Consider the following 26,290-nt stretch of genomic DNA (forward strand, 5'->3'; position numbering starts at 1 on the left):
TAGGGAACAGCGACCACAATGCTGTCAGATTCAGTATCTCTGCATGCGAACAAGTGACAACTACTAATGTAGTTACATTAAGCCTTAAGAAAGGGAAATTTCTCAAAGATGATGGGGGATAGTGCGCTGGAAGCTGAAAGAGGGAAAATCAAGAGGAGTCAAAAAATGTCCAAAGGTGCTTGGAGGTTATTTAAAAACACAGTCTTAAAAGCTCAGCTGGAATGGTGTTCCGCTTGGGTTAGGAAAGGCAGCCCAGTCCAAAAGAAAGCCACCATGGTTAACAAAGGGAGGTTGAGGAAATTATCAGGGAAAAAAAAAGATGTCTTTTAGAAAATGGAAGTCAACAACTGATGAAGAATACCAGAGAAAACACAAATGGTGGCAAAAGAGAAGCAAGTTAAGCTGGAAGGGAGGCAAAAAAAGGATTATGAGGAGCACTTGTGGCTGCGAACATCAAGACCAGCAACAAACAGTTCTTCAAGTACATCAAAAGCAGGGAAGCCAGCTAGAGGAGCTGGTAAGAGCCCGTTAGATGATAAAAGGAACAAAAGGTGTGCTAAAAGATGACAGGAGATTGCAGAAGCTGAATGGAATTCTTTGCATCTGTGCTTCACCAAGAGGAGGTGAGGAAAATTCCTGCACCTGAACCAAGCTTCTTAAGGAGTGAATCCGAGAGGCAGCGAAGATAGTGGTAGACAAGGAGAGAAGTTCTGGCAGCCATTGATAAAACTAAATGCTACCAAATCCCCTGGCCCAGATTGTATTCATCCAAGAGTTCTTAAAGGAAGCTCAAGCATGAAATTGCTGATGTTCTCACATTAATATGCAACTTATCCCACTAGAAATCTGCCTCCATCTCTGAGAGACTGGAGAGATGGCCAATGTCACACCAATCTTTAAGAAAGGGTCTAGGGGACAGGAAATTACAGACCAGATCAGTTTGACATCTCTGTTCCTAGTAGAGTTAGGAGGATCTATAATTAAAGATAAAATTATTAAACATGTAGAAAAGCAAGACCTACTGAGGGAAGAGTCAGCATGGCTTTTTTTTGCGAGAGGCAAGTCCTGTCTTACAAACTTACTAGAGTTCTTTGAGGGTGTAAACCAGGCATGTGGATGTAAGGGGGGGAACCAGTGGACATTGTCTACTTGGATTTCCAAAAGGCTTTTGACAAAAGTTCCCTCACCAGAGACTGTTGAGAAAACTCAGCAATGAAGGAGGAATAAGAGGGGAAGTCCTCCTATGGATTAAAACTGGTTGAGGAACAGGGAAACAAAGGGTGGGTATAAATGGAAAGTTCTCACAGCGGAGAGATGTAGGGAGTGGTGTCCCCCAAGAATCCATATTGAGACCAGTGCTCTGTAACTTATTCATAAATTACCTGGAAGTAGGGGTGGGTAGTGTGGTATGGCCAAGTTTGCAGGTGATACAAATTATGTAGAGTGGGTAGGAGAACCTACAAAGGATACATGTGAGAGCTCCAAGTGATTGACCTTGATAAATTAGGTGGCAAGGTGGAGCTAAGAAATGGCAAATGCAGTTCAATGTAGCTAAATGCTTAAAGTGATGCACATGTGGGGGGCAAAAAATCAGAAACTTCACATACACGCTACAGGGGTCCAGTGCTATCAGTCACAGACCAGGAAGAGGGATTTGAAGTCTTAGTTGATAGTTCCATGGGAGATGTCAACTCAATGCATGGCAGCTGTGAAAAGAGGCAAACTCTATACTGTAGGGATAATTAGGAAAGGAGTTGATAATAAAACTGCAAGGATTGTCATGCCCACTTATATAAAAGCCGTGAGTGCGAGCCGCACTTGGAATACACTGTGTTCCAGTTCTGGTCTCAAAAAGGATGTCAGAGAGGAGATAGAAAAAAAGTGCAGAGAAAGGGCAACGAGGATGATTGAAAGGATTAGACACCTTTGCTTATGAGGAAGAGGAACTGCAGCGTTCCCAGAGACTCTCTTTCGTTTGGAGAGGAGACGGCTGAGGGGGGATATGATTGAAGTCTTATACCGCCCTTCGGGGATGGGGCGGTATAAAAGTCTAATAAAATAAATAAAAATAATAAAATTATGCATGGGGTAGAAAATGTTGACAGAGAGAAATTTTTCTCTCTTTCTCACAATACTAGAACCAGGGGGCATTCATTGAAAATGCTGGGGGGAAGAATTAGGACTAATAAAAGGAAACACTTCTTCACATAACGTGTGGTCGATGTTTGGAATATGCTGCCACAGGAGGTGGTGATGGCCACTAACCTGGATAGCTTTAAAAAGGGCTTGGACAGATTTATGGAGGAGAAGTCGATCTCTGGCTACAAATCTTGATCCTCCTTGATCTCAGATTGCAAATGCCTTAGCAGACCAGGTGCTCAGGAGCAGCAGCAGCAACAGGCCATTGCTTTCACATCCTGCATGTGAGCTCCCAAAGGCACCTGGTGGGCCACTGCGAGAAGCAGAATGCTGGACTAGATGGACTCTGGTCTGATCCAGCTGGCTTGTTCTTATGTTCTTATGTTCTTATGAGTGCCAAAGGTTCGCCACCACAGCCTTAGCCTCCTCTCCTGATCTTGGCAGCTGAGAGAAACAGCTGGGAAGTGGCTCCCTCCTGTGGCAAAAGCAGCACATGGCTCTTGCAAACAGTTGCCAACTGGCCTGGAGAAAAAGCATGTTTGTTTGTTGGTTTGAACATATTTCGTTGACACCCTCCCTCCCTTTCTTCCCAAAGCAGTCCACAGGGACCCAAGGTAGCTTACTTTTTTCCCCCTTTTCTCCATTTCATCTTCAAAACAGTCCTGTGAGGTAGGCTAGGTTGAGAGTCTGTGATTGGTCCAAGGTCACCTAATAGGCTTCCATGGCAGATTGGGGATTTGAACCTGGGTCTCCCAGATCTTAGCCTGACTCTCTACGCTGCACTGGCTCTCAGTAGCCTTTTCTGCACAACCAAAATAAAACGTTTTGAGGCAGGAAATAAAACATTTCCTCCAAGGGGTTCTGCAATATTTTTAGCCCAAAATGATTTGTTTCCAGCCTGAAAACGTTTTAAAGGCATCCTCTTTTCTAGCTGTTCTTTTGTTGAAATGTTTTCAAAACGTTCTGCTTTACTGTGCTCATCTCTTTAAAACGTTTCCCATGCCTTCCTGAAGTCCCAAGACTTCCTCCTTGGTGCTGTTTTCTGAGCTTGCTCTGTCATCTCATCTCCTTATTTTCATCATTTGGGGGGGGGCGTTATTTGGGGGGGTTGATATCTTCAGAGCTTCAAGTGCATGACTCATGAGGAGTTACAGCACAAGGCTTTGAAGCATTGAAGAATCGGATCCACAGAGAAGTTTCAAAAAGTGGAACAAGCACAAAATGGCAAACAAGAATCATTTCAAGGGGGTGGGTGCTCACAAACGGGGGGGGGTTCATTGACTCATGCAGAAAAGGGCAGCATCTTGTTCCTCAAAAAGAGGTTTACTGGGATGTTATTTATCAAGTGATGAAAAGCTTTGGCTGCTCACTTCCAGATACCTACTCAAGGGACAAAGCATTTTCCTCCAGGCTGGTTGGCAACCCAGTTCACCGCCCTGAGCCCTCCGGGGATAGGGCGGTATAGCAAGTTTAATAAATAATAATAATAATAACCCCACTCAGAGACTGCATCCCTCCTTAGTGACCCTTGTCATAATTTCCTTTTTTTAAAAAAAGCTTTCCACACCCACAAAATAAAATGACAACATGGCAGAGATTCAATCACCAAGTCTTAAGAAGTGGGATCCAATCCACAATAAAGCTCTGGCTGGCAGAGGACTTTGTCTTCTTTATGGCATCGCAAAGAGACTCCTATTTCTTTTTGCTACCACTGCAAACCCTAAAGCAGCGATTCCTAACCAGGGTTCCGTGGTACCCTGGGGTGCCGTGAGCATGTCCCAGGGGTACCGCGGCAATGCTACCATCCCCCATCATTTTTGCAGTGTCTCCCGCCGGCACCAGCAAGGACATGGAGCTGGCCCAGGGGCAGGGCCTGCCGCAAGGTCAGCAGCCACTCCCCCCTAGTGCTTCCCTTCACCCTGGGAGGGGAAGGTGGAGGTGGGGTGGCAAGCAGGGGCACTGGGTGGGGAAGATGGGGGGAGGATGGCAGGGGTACCATGAGATATGAAGAGTGAGGTCAAGGGTACCGTGATGTCGAAAAGGTTGGAAAACACTGCCCTAAAGAATTCTTTTAATAATCCTTATGACAGATTAAATAACAGTTACTTAAGGTAAAGACACTGGAGTCTCAAAGAAGGGCAGTAGAGTCAGTAAAGGGCTAGACAGGTTCCTTGACCTGCCTTTCATCCATGTCTCCTTTTATTCCCTTGTTATCCAGAATGCAGCTCTCAGGGGTTCCTTCCTTGTGGTCACTTCCCTTCTCTCTATTTATCTCTTCCTCTGTCCCCCATAAGGGCTGGACATGTTTTCTCAAATCTCTCTCCATCCCAGCCGAGTGATAGCCTTCCCCCGCCCTTCCCCATCAAGTGTGGGATTCTCTTACAATAAAGAACTTCTGTTTCTTTTCATAGGTTTGCCAGCTTTGGGTTGGGAAATAGCTGGAGATTTAGGAGTGGAGGCTTGGATCGAAGGAGGGCGGGGGACCCCGGGGGGGGGGGGGCACATAATGCCGTAGAGGCCACGTTTCAAAGCAGCCATTTTCTTCAGGGGAACTAATTCCTGCCATCTGGAGATCAGCCATAATTCCAGCAGATTCCAGATCCCACCTGAGTAAGAAGACTCAGTGCAGATTTATTCCTGAAGCAGGCAGACTACAGAATCCCACCATGCAGAAATTCAACTCTGCTTTCCCAGTGAATAGCTATTGCCATGATTATTTGTAGTTTTAACAGCTCCATCTTGATTCAGCATCCGCACCTTCAGGGCATTGTTGAAGAGCCTCCCTACGCTTTCAAAGCAGCCGCTGGGACGTTGATGCTGCTTCAGCCAGCGAACAGCATCCTCAACATGCTTTGCATCAACATAGATGTAGGACTTTGCCTGGCCAAAAGCCCTGGCCACAAAAGCCGTCAGCCTGCAGAGTGGGGGAAGGGAGGAGAGAAGAAGAGAAGAGTTTGGATTTACACCCCTGCCTTTCCTTACAAAAGAGAAAGGGGCTTACAAACTCCTTTTCCCTTCCTCTCCCCACAACAAACGTCTTGTGAGATATGTGGGGCTGAGACAGCTCTGAGAGAGAACTGTGACTACCCCAAGGGCACTCAACAGGCTTCATGTGTAAGAGCAGGAAAACAAATCCAATTCACCAGATAAGCGTCTGCTCCTTAGCTGGAGGAGTGCGGAAATCAAACCCAGTTCTCCAGATTAGAGTCCACCTGTTCTTAACCACTACACCACGCTGGCTCTCAGAGGATGCAGAAGGGACAGACGTGGCATCAGAGGCTCTGAGGATGACATCATCTGAGAGGCAGCGTTGCTTTGTCAAGTGTCCCTCTACTCACCAAGTATTCCCCTCTGTGTCTGCCTTGCCAAAGGCGCTGTAGGACCCATCCTCGTGTTTGTATAACAGTTGCCGCTGGTACCCTGGAAGAGATGGAAGAAACACTGCTCTCAGTTCTGGGGAGGTTGGATCCTGAGAATCCCTTTGTGACTCAGCATGCCCAACCACTGTGTGTGTGTGCGTGTGTGTGTGCGCGCGCACGCATGCTAAATCTCCTTAAGTGCATAAGTGTCATCTCTTTGTGGGATGTCTTCTCTTTGCATGTGGAAGCTGCCCTCTGCCCCCGTCTCCTTCTCCCTCAGTAGCCAATGTTCTTGGTCTTGCTTTCCACATGGACCTGCATCGAGTCAGATTTTTCTACAAGTCTCTCCTGTAGAAGCAAATATTCCATACGTGCGCTCAGCACACACGTGACGCTGGATTAGCTGGCCACTTGTGTATTCTTTAGATTAGGATTTCTATCTTTCTTTCAACTGCAACAAGAATATGAACAGAATCTGCTTGAATATGTCAGTCTTACCTTTTTGCAATTTACTTCTTGGGAAGACTGATTTTTACTGAACTCAAATCACACTCCCATGACTGGGCAAACTCCGCTATTTTAACCAACACACCCAGCGTCCTTCTGCTTCCAGGAGAAAGAGTCTTCCCTGATACAACAGCCTCTGGCCACAGGAAGAAGTGGCTGCTGCTGCTGCTGCTGCTGCTGCTGCCTTCACGACAGGCAGAACATCTTCAACCCAGCAGCTCTGTGGTTTTATTCAGGAGCTTCTGACAGAGCGAAGAGTTTGAGCGGGGCGGGGGGGGGGAGGCGGGGGGAGGTCTGGCTTCAGCCTTCTGCCTTCCCCCTGGAAATGCTGACAGGAGAGAGAGGTTCCCCTGAGTGTCTCACCAATCAAAGAAGGTCATTTGCTAGGCCAATTGGCCATGCTGGCAGGGGCTGATGGGAATTGTAGTCCATGAACATCTGCAGTGCCATAGGTTGGCCACCCCTGTGCTAGGCACAAGAAAGAGGGCCTTTTTGGTGGCAGTCCTGTGTCTAGTTTTTATTTATGGGCAGCCCTAAAAGGAGTTTTTACATTGTGACTTCTTGTGTGTTTTTAATTCATGTTTTATTTATGTTGTTTTATTGGGTTTTTATAGCAATTTTTCTATTGCAATCCACCTTGACTTCTGGAAGGGAGAAAGGTGGCTCATGAACATTTTAAATATTAAGAAGTCAAGTAACACAAAAGTGTAGGCAGGAGCCAGCCGTCAAGGCATAGAAATTCCCAATCCAACTTCCCCACCCAATTTGAAAAAATAAAAAGTTTGGCTGATTCCACAAGGCTGTTTTGCATCAATTTGGATCCCAAACTGGAGCATTCTTTGTTGGGACCCCCGCACCAAACAGCTGCCTCCTGCCCATGAACCTTCTGACTTTTCTCTCTCTTTAGTATTATCTTTCTGGAAAGTGGGTTTGTTTGTTTGTTTGTTTGAGAAGGGGCACATTTAATAATCTCCTGTCCCCAGTGGCACCATTTTAAAGCCATCACATCAGAGTTGCCATCCTCCCTCCTCCCTGCTCCATCATCATCAGCAGCAGCATCAGCAGCATCATCAACAACAACAATAACAACAACTATAACAATGGAAACACTCGGGCAACACTTGAAATGTCTTCAAATCAACAAAATCAACATCTGTCAGATTCGGAAGAAAGTCCTGCTGGGATCCGCATGACTACTATGCCGATACGATACAACTCCCTAGGCCTCTGGGTGAGGCTCGAATTGTAATGAAGGCCAACAACCAGCCAAAGATCTGGCAGCTGTGAAATCTACAACAACAACAACAACAATAATATGATCGGCAGTATCAGCACGATACTGAGTGGGTGTATGAGGTGGGATCCGCATTGGATGAGGCTGCGGCGGAATGGTATGTGAGTCTATTTCAGAGAGGAGCTGGCGAGTTATGGAATTTTCAAGAATTCATGATGGCTCTTCACCATCGGTTCGAGAGTCCCTACGTGGGGGAGGAGGCTAAGAAGGAACTTATGAGTTTTAAGCTATTCTATGGACTACTATTAATGTTTGTTACCGCTGTTTTAAAGATTTTAGTGACTTGTTTTACCCTGTTTTGTGCTGTCCACCGCCCAGAGCCCCTGGAGGATGGGGCGGCATAAAAGTTTAATAAATAAATAAAATAAAAATAAATAAAATAAATGATGATGCGTCAGGGGACTCCTTTCGTTGAGTTTATGGAAAACTTCCGCACCGTGGCCAGCAAAATCCCTGACTGGGATGATCCTGTCAAGATTTACGCTTTCAAACAGACCCTGCATCCGGAATTGTTGAAGTGGGCTTTGCAACGAGACAGTTCCAATACTTTGATGGAATGGATCATGCTAGCTGTCTGATGCACATATGCATGAAGCCAAAGCCCATGCAACGAAAACAGTGGGGCCACCACGGGCTGGGGGTCCAAAGAAACTGGGCTGGGGGTCCAAAGAAACCAGAAGATCTCGGAGACGGAGAATGCTCGACGTCAGCATTTGGGATTATGCCTGTATTGCGGAGGATCAGGCCACTTAATGGCAGCCTGCCCCACGAAACAGTCAGCGCAACCTGCTGCCCTGGGAAAGAGCGACGTGTTGGCCAAGGGACCAATTCCGAAGAAAAGAGTGGCTTGCCTTGCTCTACTGATAGAGCTGGGTTACAATTCATCTGATGAGGATTACAAAAGTTATGCTAAAGCCACCCAGGAGTCATCCAAGGACATATCGGAAATGGTGAGTGAGCCCATCATCCTCCCCTTGTTCATCTCCAAGGGTCCAAAGGGGCTAAGTAAAAGTGTACACCCTAGTAGACTCTGGCTGCTCCCACTGTTTAATGCACCCCAGTGTAGTAGAGAGCTTGAAACTGAAATCTATTCCCTTGCACAAGACTTTGGCCCTTTCCCCACTTACCTTAAGCCCCGCGCTACTCTCCCCACTACAGGGGCGGCGACAGTGCAGCCACCCTGATGCTGCTGCTCTCGCGCCCCCTCAGCACGCGGCATCCCTGGCACTCCTCAAAACGGTGCCTTTTGAGTGCAGATCGCGGGGTGGTGGGGACGCCCGGGCGCGCGCCAGAGATGCCACGCGCTGAGAACAGGACGCAGCAAAGGGTGGTCAAAGGTAAGTGGGGAAAGGGCCTTTGTCCTTTAATCAAATGGATGGCACTCCAATGCTTGGACCCCCAGTAACTTCACGTACTGAACCAGTACTGATTCAGATTGCACAGTACTGGGAACGCTGCAGTTTTGTAATAACCAATATATCTGATTAACCTTTTATTCTTGGCATGTCTTGGCTCATAGATCACGACCCGCACATGCAATGGGCGGATCATATTGTAACGTTCACGAAAAACCCTTGTGCGACCATATGTCATTGCATCCTCCAGCTAACTCCGGACTGCTTAGTTATGGAAAGCAATCCTCTTCGTTTCAGTCTGCAATTCCTATCAGGATTTGTGGCAGGATTTACCACTCGTGTGGTAAGATTAAAGAATAGCAAGATCATGAAAGAACTAAGAAAAGATAATCAAGTACGTGTAATCAAATAAAGAAAGACAACAGCTGCCAGAAGTGAAAATGGTGGGTTTCATCTTCAGAAGTCTCTGCTCTAAGACTGAAGATAAACTGGTCTCTGAAGGGAGATTCTTTTCTCGGGAGAACTTCTGTAATGGATGCTTCCCCCCCTCCATTGTGTGGCAGATCCCATAATCTCCTCAGTTTTTGAGAGCAGGCAAAGAGTGATCCTTTCCCCCTGCTTTGCAGGGAAGATGAAAGAAATGACCCTGTGTCATGGGCCCTCTTTCTGCGGCTGGCAGCTCATCTGAGGAAGAGTTAACTGAGCCTCACAGAGATGCCAGCTGAATCAGCACAGGCTTCTGGCTCACAGCTAATCAGCAGGGCTAAGGGGGATTCTAGCAGCTCCGTGTCTCTGATGTGAGTTGGCATTGCAGACAGAGATTGAGAGTGGCCTTGAAGGACAGGTGGCGCTCAGCAAGACTGCAGGCTGGGCATAACCCAGAGTCTTTGCAGGAGCAGTCCCAGGCAAGTAGCTTTGGGGAATAAAAGGCCTTTGGCAGGAACTGCAGTTATGGTTGCAAAGTAACTATTAAATGCCTAATAAAGGTTGTTGGAAAAAAAATTAAGTAGATTCTACTTGACCTTGTCTGCACATCATGGCTGTCTCCAGACCTGACTGACAACGGACCAGCTTCTGACCTTGATTCCTGGATTCTCCTTGTCGCTGCGTGTACTCCTGGCAATTGATTCCTGGCCTGATTGACTTCTCTTTGGATCTTGGTAATCTTGGACTTTATTCTTTGCTGAACTGCCAGGAGCCCAGCCCCAGCCCTGAGCCTCCTCAGTACAGTGTGTTGCTGTGGTAGCACACCAGCCCTGCCCAGCCAGAGCACCCTGCATTATTCTTTGCTTCAGGCTTTTTTACTCCACCCCATCTTACTTTTTCCCTCCCTAATCATTGGGAGGGTTACAAAAACTGTATTGAACTTCAAGCATTTGTATCATATTAGATCTATCAAAATAATGATAGATCTAATATGGAAATGTCAAAATAGCAAACCTCTCTCTCATCCTGTGGCAGCAGCAGAGGTAGGAAGTGTGTCTGTGTGTGGGGATGGGGTAGGGAAAGAATATCAGTTCTAGGACATGGTCCCCTTCTTCAACAGAGTGTGGTCCAAGGAATTGCTTTGCCTCTTTCATGGGGGGGGGATTATTTTTGGAAAGGGGCTACAATAGATATAACTGCAGTGGCAGCGATATTGATATAAGAGCAACTTAAAGGACTTTAACAAAGCCAGCAAGATTACAACTGTGTGCCTTTAAGACTGAGTTGAAGGGAGGATTTAGGAGAATCAGGAAAAACAGACCTGGGCGAGTTCAGCAGCAAGCTGCGTGGCAGGCAGTAGTGTGTCTCCTTGCGGATAAACAGAAAAACGTGAGGAGACCACATTACAACCCCACTGGGCAATGAAGAGCCCTGAAGTACGTGTTCCATGGAAAGGGGGCCTAAATGTGTCAAATGAAAGGGATATTCACCAGCATTTCCAATTTCATCTCCCATGTTTTCAGGTTGATATTTCAAACAGCTCAGAGGGTCACACTCTTCTTCTCCACAACTTGCTTGGCAAAGCAGGACAATCCTCAGATAACCAAGAGAGACAAAGGGGCCTGCTTTACTCACCACTGGTCATGTATTCTGCGGCCTTGGCCTTGGTCTCAGGAGTTGCCTGGTTGGTCGCTTCCAAGTATTGGAGGATGAAGATATTGGGGACAAGCTTGGCCATGTTCTGCTCCCCACAGCCAAAGGGCATCTGAAGCAGCTGGTCAACATTCTCCAGGGCAGGGCCCAGAATATCACCTGAAAGTGACAGATCAGGGGAAGAAACAGACTTATTCAGCAAAAGAGAGTCCTTCTTCCAAACCCCTGGAGAGAATTCCCAAAACAATCTCCTCCCTCTCATCATGCGAGGACTCGGAGAGTGAGATCCAGCATGACAGCAGCTGAACGATCGGCCGTTTAAGCACTTGTGGTTTCCTTCGCATTGAACATACTTTCCTCTCGTGTTTGATTCTCAGTTATGCACACGTGTCCCCCTTTTCAGAACTCACCACGCTCTCAGATCAGAGAATCTTATTTCCTAAAGCCTATTAAAAATGCAGCTTTTTCTCTCCCTTCCTAGGGAAAGTGAAGTTGATCACTGTGCATTAAGCCTTCATTGGATTTTCTCACTCCTCATCATCACCCCATTCACACAACAGCAGTTTCTCCTGTCCTTTGGGCCATCATTTCAAAAGGATCAAAAGGGGTTTCTTTTTCTTTACTGCTGAAGGTTAGTGAAATTGACATGAACTTGAGATGGTCTAGCAAAGGTGGATTCTGCACCACATATGTATAACGGTGCAATCTTTAGAAAGGAACCCTCCCCCCCATTCACATGTGTGGCCTCCACCTGTTCAGGCAGCAATTGGAGTGCATGGAAACACTCTGGGTTGCTTTCACGCCTTCTCACTGAGGCGCCTCCTTTTTTTTCATTTTCTGCAACACATGTATAGCTACGCAGGCATATGGAAAGGAACCCCCGCAGCCATGCTGACTGCCACACAATCTGATTGGCTGCACCTGTGTAGCTGCACCTGTGCAACACACACCAAAAAAGAAAGAAAACGAAACAGGGACCACCCTGCAACGGCTGGGCAATCATGAACCTGTTGCTGTAGATCTATATGATGGTCATACTTGCTGCCCCAGGGAGCAAACATGCTTGGGGGACTTTGTACTCTGTGGGGCACTCAGAGAATCTGCCCAAAACCTACTGGGCAACCTGCACAGAATGGCAAATGGGCAAATTCTCCCTGACAGTGGACAGCGCAGAACCTACAGTGAATGGGTGGAAGGGAGATAAATAAAGTGTCTCCTTCCTGTTGTGCCGCCAACCCAGGATACTGCAAAAGAATCACTGGTTTCGCGATTTTCGAAAATCACAGGTTGAGGGGAATAAAATGGACCAAATTTGTTTTGGGAATGAATGGAACCTGTGAACCCCCACCCCCCCGCCGCCCCCCGGGCAAATAGTTAATATAACATCCTTGGGCAAGGATGATACGAGTCCAGCTGCAGCCAGACAGGCCCAGGCATGTTACGTGCGCTTTGGCAGGCCCATGATGGCGGGGCCTGACAGTCACCACTCGATGCTAGGAAGAGTCGCTGAACTGAAATCAAGAGGTTTCTGCCGAAGTGAGGATGCCGAGGCGCGTTCCATTGGCCTGCTTGTTGTTGCTTTTTGGGTCAGACTGTATTTTATGTGCTTTACTTCTGTGAGCCAGATGAGTGGGTTTGTTCTCAGAGAAAGGATTCTGTTTTCCAGTTTGAGTGGCTACATTTGGGGAGCATTGTAACTGCTTTTTCACAGTGTGTTTTTAAAGTTCTTTCTATTTTATATTTGTGCCTCTATTTAAATTCTTTCTCTCAGCTCTCAGCTCATTTCTTTTTCTCAGTCTGACATCTGCTGTGCGATGAGGGCAGATGGCTGTTGCAGCAAGCTATCTCGTAGGGATGAATTTCCTCAAGCCTCGCTTTCACTTTTTAGTCTCCCTGCTTCACTACCAGAGCGGAGAGATTTTCCAGTGTGCACAGCTTTGCCCTGGACCACGGCCAGCCTTTCTAGCTCTACCCTTCCCGTTCCTTGCGCTGCTGTTCATGCCTTTTCCCAGTCCCGTTCCATTTTCCTGGCTTCTTCCTGCTTCTCTAATGCTCATTTCAATATATCAATGTATCGATATAACAGAGTTGGCTTTAAGAAAGAATAGCACAAGTGCAATTTTAGTATGGGAAGGGTTGTCAATCACTGGAGGCTGCTCTAAAGATCTTTCAAACCAAGGTAATACCGAAGATCCTTTATGGAATTCCCATATGGGTTGAAGCCTTTACTCCAGAAACTGAACAAGTTCAATCGTGTTTTCTGAGAAGAGTTATGGGCATTCCCAGTAGTGTAACTCTCACTACATTATGCCTTGAATCTGGCTTATCCCTAATTGAGACCAAGGCCTGGATTACTACAATAAAGTACTGGCTTAAGATTCATTTTAGAACAAAACAAGATGATATTATATCTTAACTTCTTAAAGATGCCCATATCTCACAATGGTCTAAAGTGATTATTCAAAAAATTAGGAATATTGGAATTGACTTAATCACATTACAAAACAGTAATGAACAGTTTATTTTGACCCAAATTAGTGATAGGCTGAGAGATCATGAGAGACATTTCTTTTATTAAGCCAAGATCACAGCCTGTTCACCACGAGCCTTGGGAATTTCCCCTAAGCATGGAGTTCCAGCCAATTATCTTGTTTCTACTCTATCTGTTGAACAGCATCGGGCCTTTATGCTGGCCCGATTTAATAGTATTCCTTCAGCTATGACATCAAGTAGATACCAAAAATTTCCAAAACATCAAAGGTATTGCCGTTGTGGCTCTCTTGATTCCCTGTCCCATATTCTTCTTGAATGTGGTTTAAATGCTGATGTATGATCATGTTTAATTCACCCTTTATTACTGTCAAAGAAAATACAAAATTCTTCATATGCTTTATGTTTTCTTTTACAGGATCATTCTTTTGACGTTACTTGTACAGTTGCTTCTTTTTTGGCTATCATTTTAAAACGATAGTTACTGTTTTACTTGATTATTGCTGTTGGTTTATATTTAATTATTTTACACTATGATGTTGTTTTATGCTAATAAAAGGCACTGACTGACTGACAAAAAGAACAGCACAAGCGGCGTCTGTTTCTGGCTCCAGCCCACCTCCCCTGCTCTGCTTCAGACTTCCCTGATGATCAGGAGGGCTTTAAAAACCCTTTTTTTCCAGACAAACCTCTTTTTAAAAACAAGCCTCTCTTCCGTGGCTCAGGACTTGGCATCAACTAATCCCAAGGTGCAGACAGTCCAAATGGGTACATTTACAATTTTAGTGCAGCAAACAATGCTTCTAGTTCAGACTCTTAATAAGATTTTTGATTAACTGGAAAGCATTACGCAGATCTGCAAGGAACAATTCTCACTGTGTGGACATAATCAAAACAGTTAGAAAAATCAAAGCCAAGAGCCAGGGAAGACAAAAGCAGGGAGAGACCCACTCTGCATGGGCCAGAAAAAGTGACCTGCAGCCACTATTAAACCTGCTGGGGTGGGGGTGGGGGGCTCCGCACAGTTCCCATCTCCAAAACGAGTCAGGGTTGCATTTAAGCAGTCAAGATGGGTTTTTTAAGTCCCTGAAAAAAGCAACTCTTTCAGAAAAACCCGGTCTCGAGCCGCCACCTGCGGAGGCCCAGACAGGAGACAGGTTTGCCATTTGTACCTCCTGTAATGTCGTCTCCTGCAACAGGCGCTAGACATTGTGGGGCCTCCCCTTTCCCCTCTCCTGCTTTTCGCTTTTCCTTTCCCTTTGTTATTTCATTTTCCCCTCTCCATATTTCCGCAAGCCCCAGGATGGCAGGCAAGGGAGGGGAGGGGGTCCATCATCTGGACATGGCCCACCCACCCTCGTGGAGGAAAGGGGAGAGGAGGGCTGCCATGTTGAGTGCATTGGCCGGCCAGGTGAGCACCGCCCCGCTTGCCGCTTCCCACTTGGCAATCTGGCAGGAATGGTTGCCAGCTGCCTAGCTCAGTGGGCACCTGATGGTGCATCCCAAGCCTTGGCAGCAGGTTCCCCGTCGGATGGCAATAGCCGGGGGGGGGGTGCAATTTTAATTTTTTTCCATCTTTTGTCCCTGCATAGCTATACAGGTGCACACTAGTGCAAGGATGTGCTGAGTCTTCTCTGTGTGTCTGCATAGCTATGCTGGCACAACTGGGAAAATTAAAGACAACGTTTGCGAGGTGCCTCCGTGTGAAGTCACTCGAACTGGCCTATTCGCTCACTGACCACGAGACGGCCCCCCACGAGAATGGCCCGTGGCAAAGAAAGGTTATTTAATAACTAGTGCAACCTGGTGTAATTGGGCTGTGCAGGCAGGCCAGATCATCTCTGGTGGCTCCGGTGACCCTAATGAGTGGAGAAGCCCGCCTTTCTCACCAGGGGAGAGGAATTCAAAGCCAGACCATCTTTACATTATTATTCTGAAGGTCTACCCTTATCTGGATCAAATTATTAGTTGGACCCCTGTGAAAGGTTGCCCAAGGCTGGGTACCTTACTAGTAACGTACCGAAACCAGGGATCTTTATCCAGATACTCTCAGACAGCTGAGATTTAAAAAAAATATTAAAAAGAAAGGAAAAGAAATAATAAAAGCAGTTCTCTCTCAGCTCTAGGCAGTTCCAAGTATAAAAAACCAACACAATGCTATTCAGCCTAAATCAGAATAATAGTAAGAATAAAGACAAGAAAAGCAACGAGAAAATCTTAAGAATCCTTTATGAAACAATCTACCTAAAATGGTGCCAGGGGTTTTATAGAACTGGCTCATGTAGGGTAGACCATTTAATCAGTAATTAATTGGGTGTCGAATAGAGTTGAACCTTCTAGATCAGTGGTGGCGAACCTTTGGCACTCCAGATGTTATGGACTACAATTCCCATCAGCCCCTTCCAGCATGGCCAATTGGCCATGCTGGCGAAATAGATATGTAGTATAATCCATCTGGAAGTGCTCTTCTGCTGAACGATTCCTAGATGATGAGGGAGACGACCCCCACCTGAGCATCCTTGGGAATTAAGCCCTCTCTGTCTGGCATAGAACGTGGCCTTGTCAAACCCAGTTCCATTCTCAAAAAAATAACCCCACTTAAACTAAACACAAACAGTTGGCAACTTTAGTGAGGCCAAATGGTTGCCTTGTAAACGACCTAGCAAAACCAAATGGTTGCCTAATAAAATATCCAAATATACAAAATAAATTATCTCTAAGTAAATTTGAAGAAATATATATATACTTTCTTCACAACCCCTAAGTGGAGAGCTAAGCAGCATCTTCAATTTCTTTTCCATCTACCCTATGTTGATCTGAAATGGGTAGAGCGATTACAAGGGCCTCTTCATTATGGAAGGATTCGACTGTCTTTTAATTCACCAAGAATTTCATCATTAATCCAAGAGGAAGGAGAAAGAATGAGGAAATTTGGTACAAAGGTAACAAAGCTCTATCAGGGCTGCATGATTAGGCCTTTGATTCAGTATGAGAACTCTTCTAAATCAAAGAGTTGCTTAAATCTTAAATCACCAACCTGTAATAACCAATCAAAGCAACTAATTCAAAACAACCTCTCAAAACCACTAGTCCCTTCCCTGAAGATAAGGCTGGAAGAAGGAAAGGTTAACAGTAAATCTAAAGATGATCTATCCAAGATGGAAGACTTGAATAAAAGAAACCTCAGGGATGCTTCATAGGTTCACCAATAGAATATGCCAAAAGATTCTCTATGGTCCTGACCTAATGGCAGACATGAATAATCGAAAACTCAGAGTTGCTTTGAAGATTCGTCAAACTGAGCAAGTCAAAAGACTCCTTATGATTGCAAGTTGATGGAAGATGCAAATAAAAGGAAATCTCAGGGATGCTTTGATGATACCTCTGTAATTGTCAGGAGGCCTGTATTTAGGGGTTTTGCTTATGCTGCACTGTGTTTCACTGGAGGGAGGTTGGTGAGGGTTAATGCTGTTTCTAACTGTATTTTCTAGCTACTGAAGAATGTCTGCGGAGGGCAGGTGGCTCCAAGGTCATGGACTGCTTTCCTTACACTGTTATCTATGTGCATTTTCTGTTGGGCGCTCTTTCCCAGGCTTGGGCGGGGGGGGGGGGGGAAGCGCCTTTGCTTTTATGTGCTGTGTGAAGAGAAAAATCCCAGTCTTGGCTTTTGCCTCGGCAGACCCATCATTCCAATAAAGCTGCTGTTCTACAACACGAGTTTTGTGGATTTACTGGGGGTTCTGACAGTGATCCAGATCTGGTGTTGGTGATACAAGAGAGTCCAAGTGAATGGGCACTGGATTCATTCAACTGAAATGAACCTTTTTACTTCTTTCAGCACACTTCCCCCCTCTGAACAGGACAACATGATAAACAGATTTCGCTACTGACAGGTTAAGCTGGAGAAACTTTGCCAGATTCCTAAAACTGGTAATTTGAGTACTGTCCATGAGGTTTTCCACACACCATTCCATTCACCAGAGACCCTGCAACACACTGAAACTGCAGAATCCCAATATAGGATTTCACCCCCCACCCCTTTAGAGCCTGAAATTATAATATATAGAAGGAAAGGCTGTGTTATAGCAGATACTGGTACTGATTTAAAAGTCTCCATTAAGTTGGTCACCTGGAACTTAGCAGGACGGGCGACTCAAATTCAAATTCCAGGGGCTCTATCTTTTTTTAATGTAAACATTCCCAGAAAATGAACTCAAAGAAAGGCATGTAATATAACTCATATGCACAATAATAGTAGTGTAACTCACACATACAATATTAATTATTCTGTGGACAAGACAGAAAAACATTGAAGAAGAAGTGGAATAAATTAAGTTCATGAAACAGGAGTACCCGGGGGACCTGTCCTATATTCTCACATACAACATGGATTTCCTGAAAAGCATCACACACGTTGTGGACTTTCAGGACATTTTATATCATTGCAAGATACCCCATAAGACGGGTTGGTTATTTCTATTTCTTGTTTACTTTCAATTGCTACTTTGTATTACTTGATATTATATAAGCTCACATTTTTCAGCGTATATATGTTCACTGAGCCTGAGTGTAGCGGTATTTTAGAGGTTTTCCCTAATATAGTGTGTGTTTTCTGAAAAAGGACATGAAAATTACAAAACGTATTTCTCGTGCTTTTCTGTGGAGAATCTGGACGTAAATAACAGGTTGCCGCCAGAAAGAGCTTATGACTCAAATGTCAGCAAAGGCCATGAGATGAACAACGGGGCAAATCTGCCATAAGGGGGCAGCCCCCAACCAAGATCCCGCTATATTTCCCCCCTCAAGCTGGCAGGAAGGGTCTGTGGGAAACCAAACTCCTGAGGAGAGGGCAGAGAAGGGTCTGGAGGGGAAGAGAGTGAATCACCACACAGCGAAGCTGGGCAACGGACACCTTGGCGGCCCGTCTCTCCTGTGTCCATCCCTGCCCCTCCCGTGGCCAAGGAGTGGGCTGTCTGCTTGCACCTCCCAGGAAGGACCCAGACCCATTTCCTCACCGATGACAGAGAAGGTGGCTCGGCCAGAGTCCTCCACAGGATTCTCGGGTAGCTTGAGAGAAACGTCCTCCACCACAGCATCCCCTGAGAAGAGCACACGGCCGGAGTTAGCAGAGATTCAGAGCACCCCTCGTGTCTGAGGAAAGGGCCCGCGGTGGGCAGGATCCACGGGCCGGAGGGACTTCTGCTCTTGCCTCCCATCCTCCCCTCAGCAATGTTTGCCCTCGAGTGCCCGGCTGCGCCTCTGGAGTTACGTTCCCAGAATGAATGAGCAAAGGGGATCTACATTTGTAAAACAGCTTCACTGGCAGGGCAGGGCACCAGCAACAGAGCTCAGGGGTGCCCACAGAAACGCTTGGCATCCTCTCTTTGCTTTATGTTATTTGCACCATGGTCACTAGCCAATCTATCCTGAGCTATCCTGGCCCTACCTGAAGAGCAGAGGAATGCATTGTGGGTCTCTTCCTTGAGGATGCCTTCTGGCTGCAAAATGAAAAAAGGAGTTGTGGGTCCTGAGCCTCCCCCCTCTGTGTGCAACAGACACCACAGAGGCCCCCCCTTTCACATTATCCTCTTCCCCTGCCAACCCCCCTCAGAACTGCTCCCGCTGGGAATTTACCCAAATCCCCTGGACAGAGCCAACGAGACATGGCAACTCCCTGCCAAATTTCTCAAGTGCTAAAAGAATCCTCATAAAATTGTTTTTGGGAGGGACAAGAACAGCCGCTGAAGCTGGTCAGCTGCCCTCCACAGTTCCAAACTCCTGAGGTAACCACACAGACCTTGACAAGCAAGGACTTGATCACGGTGTCAGAGCGGCCATGTGCAGGCGTCACGGAGATTCTGTTGCCACACAGCTCCTGCGTCTCCTCAGCCTCAGTGGTTATCGACAAATTGACACGTCCTGAAGGCACACAGCGAAAGTGCAGCTGCTCATGATCAGCGGGATGAGTTTGGACCCCCTCTGGCCCCTGCCCTCTGGACACCCCCCCCCACACACACACCACTCCTCTGCAGAACGCAGCTCAGAGCACAGGGAGGAGGAGTCTTTCTTCTCATGCCGCCTCCTCCACTGGCACCATCTTTATCCTGAGAGTCAGTTGAGGGTCAGATGTGATCCCCAAGGGTAGCTCTCAAATCCAGTTTCAATGATGAAAGGTGTGATGCAAAATGGTATTTTGGCACCATCTCTTATTAACATTTATGTCAATGGTCTAGAACAAGAGTTGCAAGATCCAAACGCTCACCTGCCAAGGACAGGGGCGAGGAAAGCACCAGTCCTGTTATATGTGGTTGACGCAGCCCTTCTTTCACGAACCAGGATTGGCCTCAAATGTTTGTTAAATCTATTTACTAGAAACTGTCAGGCAAATAAACTAAGGATTAACTATGGCAAATCTAAAATCTTAGGCCATTTCCGCACGGCCAGCGACCAGGGGTGGGGGGGTGGATCGGCATAAATTATGCCAATGCACCCCCCCGGGACCATTCGCACAGATGGTCCCCGTAGGGGCACAGGCGAAGGCGCAGCTTTTGCACAGGCTGTGCCTTCCCCAGCCAGCTTCCCTCCTCCTGCTGGCTGCCGTCGCGATGTGGAGGCCAGGGGACACGGCCCCCTGGCGAGAGCAAAGGCTCTGGAGACCGATACCAGGGGGGCGTGTCCCCTGGCCTCCACAACGCGACAGCAGCCGGCAGGAGGAGGGAAGCTGGCTGGGGAAGGCGGGAGGGAAATGCTGCCTTCCACCCGCTGCCGTGCAAGGTGCCACTTTTGAAAAGGCTAGTTCGTGGAGCGAGGTTCAAAAGTGGCGTTTCCATGCTGCTTGGGCGGTGTGAGCGTGGCGCTGTGCGTTGCAGCAGTGCCTGCTGTGCAAACTCCTCCCCAGGGACGGCATTTTTGCCATACCTGGGGCGCTGTATTTCGCCGTGCGGAAACAGCCATGGTTTTTGAGAAGAATTTCCATCTTAGGAAATAGTTAATAAATGGCGAAGTGCTTGAACAAGTGAGGTCCTTTTCATACCTAGGATTAAACTTCCATCACATTCTATCCTGGGTAGAGCAAAGAAACATCATAAAACAAAAAGTGACCATTAGTAAAGATGCCGTCATCTGTTTCTACTATACAAATAGAGATCAATATTTCTTCTCTGTAGTAAAGGTTTTCAGTGCAAAGGTGGTAGCCCCAAATTTTGTTTGCTTCTCCAATTTGGATACAAGGGCTCAATGGCGAAATAGATAGGCTGCAAGTAAGTTCTTTGAGATCTCTTTTCCAGATCCCAGAGTGCATTTCAAATGCAGTCTTACTCCTTGAAGCTGGAGAATATTCAACATCTCTCAAGGTGCAGACTGCTGCAGTTCAACTATGGATGAAGGTTTTCCTCTTTACAACGGGATCTGGTTTATTATCCTATCGAGCAACTGAGGAGTATTTTAGCTGTTGGCATGGGTTTGTTTAATGCCCAGTAACCTCTTATGGTTGCCTTGCACCATCTTTTCTTTCTTTATTTGGCCAGGACATAGCTCTTGAAGCTGTGATAAAAAGATTTAAGAATGTACGCCTAGCAGCATTGTGGCTTGCAGCTACCTCTGGGTGCTCCCCTACTGGATTTGGCCTAAATTATTTAAATCTATTTGGTATGGCTGATTATCTAAAAAACCTAACAGTGGTAAAGTATCAGAAGCTCTTTGGTATGGCTGGGCTGAAGTCCTTCAGGGCCGCTTCATGAGAACTCCTTATTCGGCCAGAGTCTGTCCCTGCAGTGGCACAGGCTTAGAATCTATGGGACACACCCTCCCGTTCTGCAGTCGGCACCACAATCTGCGGCAGGAGTTGATTCTGCCTCTAGGATCACGGAGGAAAAATCTGCCATTTGCACGATTAGTCCTGCTGCTGGAGGAAAAGAATCCAGAAGTTCCTCCCTGCGGCAGGGTGGACCTTGGGCTCTCTCTAGATCGCTGGATCCTTTTAATATGTTTTATAAATTATGGGTATACTTTTTTAACTGTTAATTTCACTCTTTTTCATAATGTTTATGGGTTTTTTTTGTAAACTGAGTCTTTGGACTGCAAATAAAAAAAACCTGGCACCATCGGAAGTGAGGACGGGGCAACAAAGTCTTGGCTGGGGACAAAACCACCCCCTTCCAGCTCCTGCCTCCACAGCCATCCTGCTCCCAGAACAGACCGTTGGGGAAGCCACAGGGCTCCCCACCCCCTCCGCTGCCAACTCTCCCCCAGGGGTTTGGGGCTCACCTAGCTGTGTTGCCGTCACGTTCCAAGAGAAGGTCTGGGCCTCCTCTGCGCAGAGGCAGGTGGTGAAGCGGCAGGTCAGGCAGGGCTCCACCTCGACTTCCTCGGATTCTGCCAGCTGGATTTTCATCTGGAGGCAGAGAAGGGGCCATTCAGAGGAGGAGGGACAGGTGAGGCCTGGGGCCAGGTGTGTGCCAGGAAACCCGACAGGGAGTGGCACCAGTGGCACAGACAGGATGTCCCCAAGGAGTCAGAGGAGTTCACCATACGCCTACTGTTTATCTCAAGGCAGCCCAGCTAGTACCCCTGGTGGGGTGGCCTGGCATGCCCCCTGGTCCAGAAGAGCTCTCAGCCGGGCTCGTTTTGGTCTGCCTTGTCTACGGAGATGAAGGGTGAGGGCAGTGCCTTCCGCTCCCTGCAGTGCAGCATTGAGAGGAGGGTTTCCTTTCCCCTGCCCTCCCCCTCCAGAGCTGCTTCCCTTCCTCACTAGACACTTGGGGGGGTTAAGAGGAGGGGCAGTCCACAGAGGCTCGTGGGACCTCAATATGCTCCCAGCTCTCTTGTTGACATCCAGCTACTTGTCACAGATTGCCCAACTGAATGTTGGACTCTCCCACCTCCCACCACCCAGTGAACAATGTGCCCAGCAGTCCGAGGCAGGTGGCTCCCACCTCCAGCACTTGTCTTCCATGGCAGTGATGGGAGGGAGGGGGCACTTGACCCACTCCTTCCTCCCCTTCCTCAACCTGCCGCCAGCTGGAAAAGGCCGCCGCCACAACTGAGCATCCGAGGGGGATCAGCTTCTCTCAGACACTTGCTGCCGGGGACTTTCTCAACAGAGGACCACAGGTCAACTGAAGAGTGGCCTTCGAGGAGACCAGCATGGAACCAACTGATTCACCACAGCCTCCAAAACTTTTCAAAGCAGCTCTCGCAGTGCATCTACCCACTCTGTGAGCCTCATGTACAGCTGTCCCCTCTTCTACCTAGCAAGGGAGACACTCACCTGGATGCAGTCCTTCAGGTAATTGAAGACTGTGGCTTTCAGTTCAAAAGTCTCACCACGCGTCATAGAATAGGGCAAGTGCATCTCCATAAAGAAGGGCTTCGTGGTCCGGAAGTTAGCTGGTTGGGCCATCCCGAAGCCAACATCTGCCACACAGAAAGCGTCGGCTCTCCACTCGGTGATGGTGTCTGGAGAGGTGACCGAGAGAGAGGCTCTTCCCTCCTCACTGAAGAATGGAAACAGACCCCTCAATAACAACAAACAAAGCTAGAGTTTGTCTCCTTGAAGGCTAAACCAAGTTCCCGCCAAAGTTATTGTGGTATAGGGATGGTGGGCTCACAGGGAGCTGTAAATCTCATTGTCTCTATTTCTATTTGTCTTCTGGAAACAGTGTGTGGAGTGCAACACAGAGAGAAGAAAAACCAGGTTCAAATCTTGATATTGTTAAATGACAGGGTGGCTGGAGAGCTGGGGGACGGGAACTCTGTTCTGTGTGAAACTACTCTGTTGCTGCTTCCTAGCTGCGCTTATCTCTCCCGCACTTAGTGAAGGCCAAATGCTTTGGACAGCGGCACAGTGGGAACTGTAAGGTAGGCAGGGGATGGGTCTGCTAGTTGCTCCAGAGACGTCTTGGAATTTGTACAGAACTTATCTTACCTGCAATAAAGGAATCATTGTTCTTCACAACGGTCTGGTTTAAGGAGGTTCTGACATTAGTACAGTCCATTGTCGCCTTGATCTTACCCATAATTTAATTGGGGACTATCACTTTAAGTATGGTACAAAGCGGCTCAACTTTCGGTTTTGAGAAGATATTGACCACAGTATATCAAAGTCACCTCGTTCTTCAGTAACCTGGGACTTTCAGTACATTGGAGTAACCTTGTTCCTCTACAATTTGGGACTTTCATAAATTGTTGTTCATAAATTACTGTGCATGCTTACTTATATGTAACAATATATGTTATTCAGATATAGGACTTTAAAGGTCATCGTATGTGTGTCGCTTTCACGGTCAGTGTCCTTTATGGTGTCAGTGGGGTTTGGTGCTGCTTTATTTTTAGCATTATCACATGTTATAATAAACACATACATTTATTTAGGCAGCTATTAGTGCAGCCCATTTCTTGTAGTTTCCATTAATTACACTGCACTAGTTCCATGTTAGTACAAATTTTGTTTTGGCCACAATGCTTACTGTTTGATCCCCAACTGTTTGATCCCCACAATGCTTACTGTTTGATCCCCAACATGCAGACCAATTCATATTCTGGACCTAGCAAAACTCATATGGTTGTTCTGAAGAGGCAAACAAGGAAAAGAGTCAAGAAGTCAATGTATTGTCGAAGGCTGCTAGAACACGGCCATACAGCCCGGAAACCACACAGCACCCAAGTCAAGAAGTCTTTGGGAGGATGGTGAGATGAGATGTGATAAAATGTCGTCATAGCTCCTGTGCCCCTCCCTCTCGGTTATGGGTGCCCACAGCCATGTCAGGATGGAAGAAGGGGCAGCCAGCAAAAACATCCTATGGGGAGCAGGGGAGATGGAATATTATTTGGGAATTTACTTGATACACAAACAGAAAGTGATTTGATCTTGATGCACAGAAGAACAGTGGTAAAAAGCATTGCAGGACTGGGGGGCTTTAAAGATACAGCCCCTCTAAGCTAGGATTGGTCCCACAGAGTCCCACCCAAGTGGGAAGGAAAGAGGTAAAACAGCCTGTCTATTTGGAAAGGGCAGGTCAGAGAGAAATGGAAAGGGGGGAATAATAGAATCATAGAGTTGGATGAGACCACAAGGGCCATCAAGTCCAACCCCCTGCAATGCAGGAACACACAGTCAAAGCACTCCTGTCATATGCTCATCCAGCCTCTGTTTAAAAAGAAGGAGACTCTACCACTCTCCAAGGCAGTGGATTCCACTGTCCAACAGCCCTGACAGAAAGTTCTTCCTAACGTTTAGGTGGAATCTCTTTTCCTGCACCTTGAGTCCATTGCTCCGTGTCCTAGTCTCTGAAGCAGCAGAAAACAAGCTTGCTCCCTTTTCAACACGACATCTCTTCAAATATTTAAACATAGTTAAACATAGGATGACAACAGCACAGAGGTGTAAGGCCCTAGGGATGTGGGGTAACCCATGTCCCAGGGCGCCGAACAGCCCCCGCATGTGACCAAATGACTTTGGCTGGAGGCTCCTCGTCTCCACCCTGAGGCGCATAGCTGAGCTGGCTGCCAGAGCTCCCAGTCCTGCCTTCCCCGGCTGTGGAGGGAAAGACTGGGAGCCCCTGCAGCCCGGGGGGGGGGGGTCTGACAGGCAGAGGGAGGAGAGGCATGGAGAGACAGGGAGGGAAGCCTGCAGGCTTCTGTTCCCCTCACCCACGGCTTCTCTGACACAGCGAGTGAAGAAATGGGCTTCTCTTCCCGTCCCTGCACCCGTGACACCAGAGAAGCCACAGGTGAGGGGAAAAGAAGCTGTTTGACTTCTCTTCCCATCCCTCATACATGCAATGGGTGCTGCTGGACAGGAAAGAGGGGCTGGCCACTGCACAGCCAGCTTCTCTCCCTATCCAAGGAGCAGCCCTGGCGCGAGAGAATCTCCTGCCCCCACTGGTTCAGATAAGTGGGGCATGGTGTGTGTGTGTGAATGGGTGGGGGGTGAATGGGCGGGTCACCATGCCATGCATGGGGGGCACCCGGAGGAGATTTTGCCTCCGGGCACAATCTGGGCCCCATATGTGAGACTGCAATCCCAAAATAAAGCGGCCTGTAGTTTTTCTTTAAAAAACGTAAGACTTTATTGAGAACTGAAGCATGCGAGAGATAGACGAATTCTGAGGAATATAGAAAGAACAAAACCTTAAACAAAACCTTGGAGAGCTGTGGCTGCATTTTAGCTTTTGTTTCCTGGAAGGCTAGAAGGGGGAGGGGGGATGAGCCAAGGGGCCCATCCTGACACCATATGCCTCTGCAATAGCCTCTTCTGCCAACCTGCCCTGTCATATGAAGCACATCTTTGGGGGCAGTGGTGGGATTCAAATACTTTAACAACTGGTTCTGCCTTGCTACCTGTGCTAAAAGCCCTGCCGCCCCCTCTCCCAAGGGAGGGGGCTTTCAGAGCTCTGGAGCAGCTGGACGCCTTGCCCCCCTGAGTTTTCCGTGGCACCCCAGGTGGCTGCCCTCCTCCACCTTCTTATGCTGCCTGCACTTCTGGGTGGGGAGGAGAGCCGAACCGGAGCCCTCTGCTCCACCCCCCAGCCCTTCCCAGCTTGGCAAGTCTCCTCCCCACCCCGGGAGCCCAGGATGGGAAGGAGAGCCGAGCCAGAGCCCTCTGCTCCACACCAACCCCCCCCCCCAAGTGCTGCACAGGTCAGCTCTCCTCCCCGCCCTGGGCTTCTAAGGACACTCAAAACACTTTACAAGTCCCTTCCCTTCTCCCCACAACAGATACCTTGTGGGGTAGGTGCGGCTGAGGGAGTATGAGAGAACTGTGGCTTGCCCAAGGTCACAGTTGTCAGGTAGCACGCCTGACATCAAACGGGGCTACAGTTTCTGTAATATTAATGTGCTTCCCTAAATCGCGGCCTTTGTACTTTGTAACCTGCAGTACATAGATTGCACCCAAGCACCAGTTGGGCTGAGAACCCTTCCTGCCAGCTTGAGAATGAACGATTGTCACCTTCTGGCTTTGTAATGTTTTGCTTTGATATTACTGGGGACTGAAGTGCGGGGGGGGGGGGGGGGTTAAAAGGGGTGCTAGAAGAGCCAGCAATTAGAACTGGCTCCTTCTAGTGCTC

At 47.6% G+C, this 26,290-nt stretch overlaps 1 protein-coding gene across 1 annotated transcript in view; it reads right to left on the reverse strand.

The window, feature by feature from the left end:
* LOC125437089 (alpha-2-macroglobulin-like) overlaps window positions 1-26,290 on the reverse strand; it is a 121,745-nt gene that overhangs the window by 27,680 nt on the left and 67,775 nt on the right. Inside the window, exons 20-27 of the mRNA XM_048504457.1 lie at window positions 22,492-22,717; window positions 21,489-21,615; window positions 19,021-19,142; window positions 18,670-18,721; window positions 18,239-18,322; window positions 10,716-10,892; window positions 5,478-5,559; window positions 4,897-5,053 (exon numbers count right to left, since the gene is read on the reverse strand). Of these exons, the coding sequence (XP_048360414.1) occupies window positions 4,897-5,053; window positions 5,478-5,559; window positions 10,716-10,892; window positions 18,239-18,322; window positions 18,670-18,721; window positions 19,021-19,142; window positions 21,489-21,615; window positions 22,492-22,717 (1,027 nt within the window). The remainder of the gene's footprint in view (window positions 1-4,896; window positions 5,054-5,477; window positions 5,560-10,715; window positions 10,893-18,238; window positions 18,323-18,669; window positions 18,722-19,020; window positions 19,143-21,488; window positions 21,616-22,491; window positions 22,718-26,290) is intronic.

Source organism: Sphaerodactylus townsendi, linkage group LG07 (genome assembly GCF_021028975.2).
Source record: "Sphaerodactylus townsendi isolate TG3544 linkage group LG07, MPM_Stown_v2.3, whole genome shotgun sequence".
In the NCBI taxonomy this organism is placed as follows: Eukaryota; Metazoa; Chordata; class Lepidosauria; order Squamata; family Sphaerodactylidae; genus Sphaerodactylus; species Sphaerodactylus townsendi.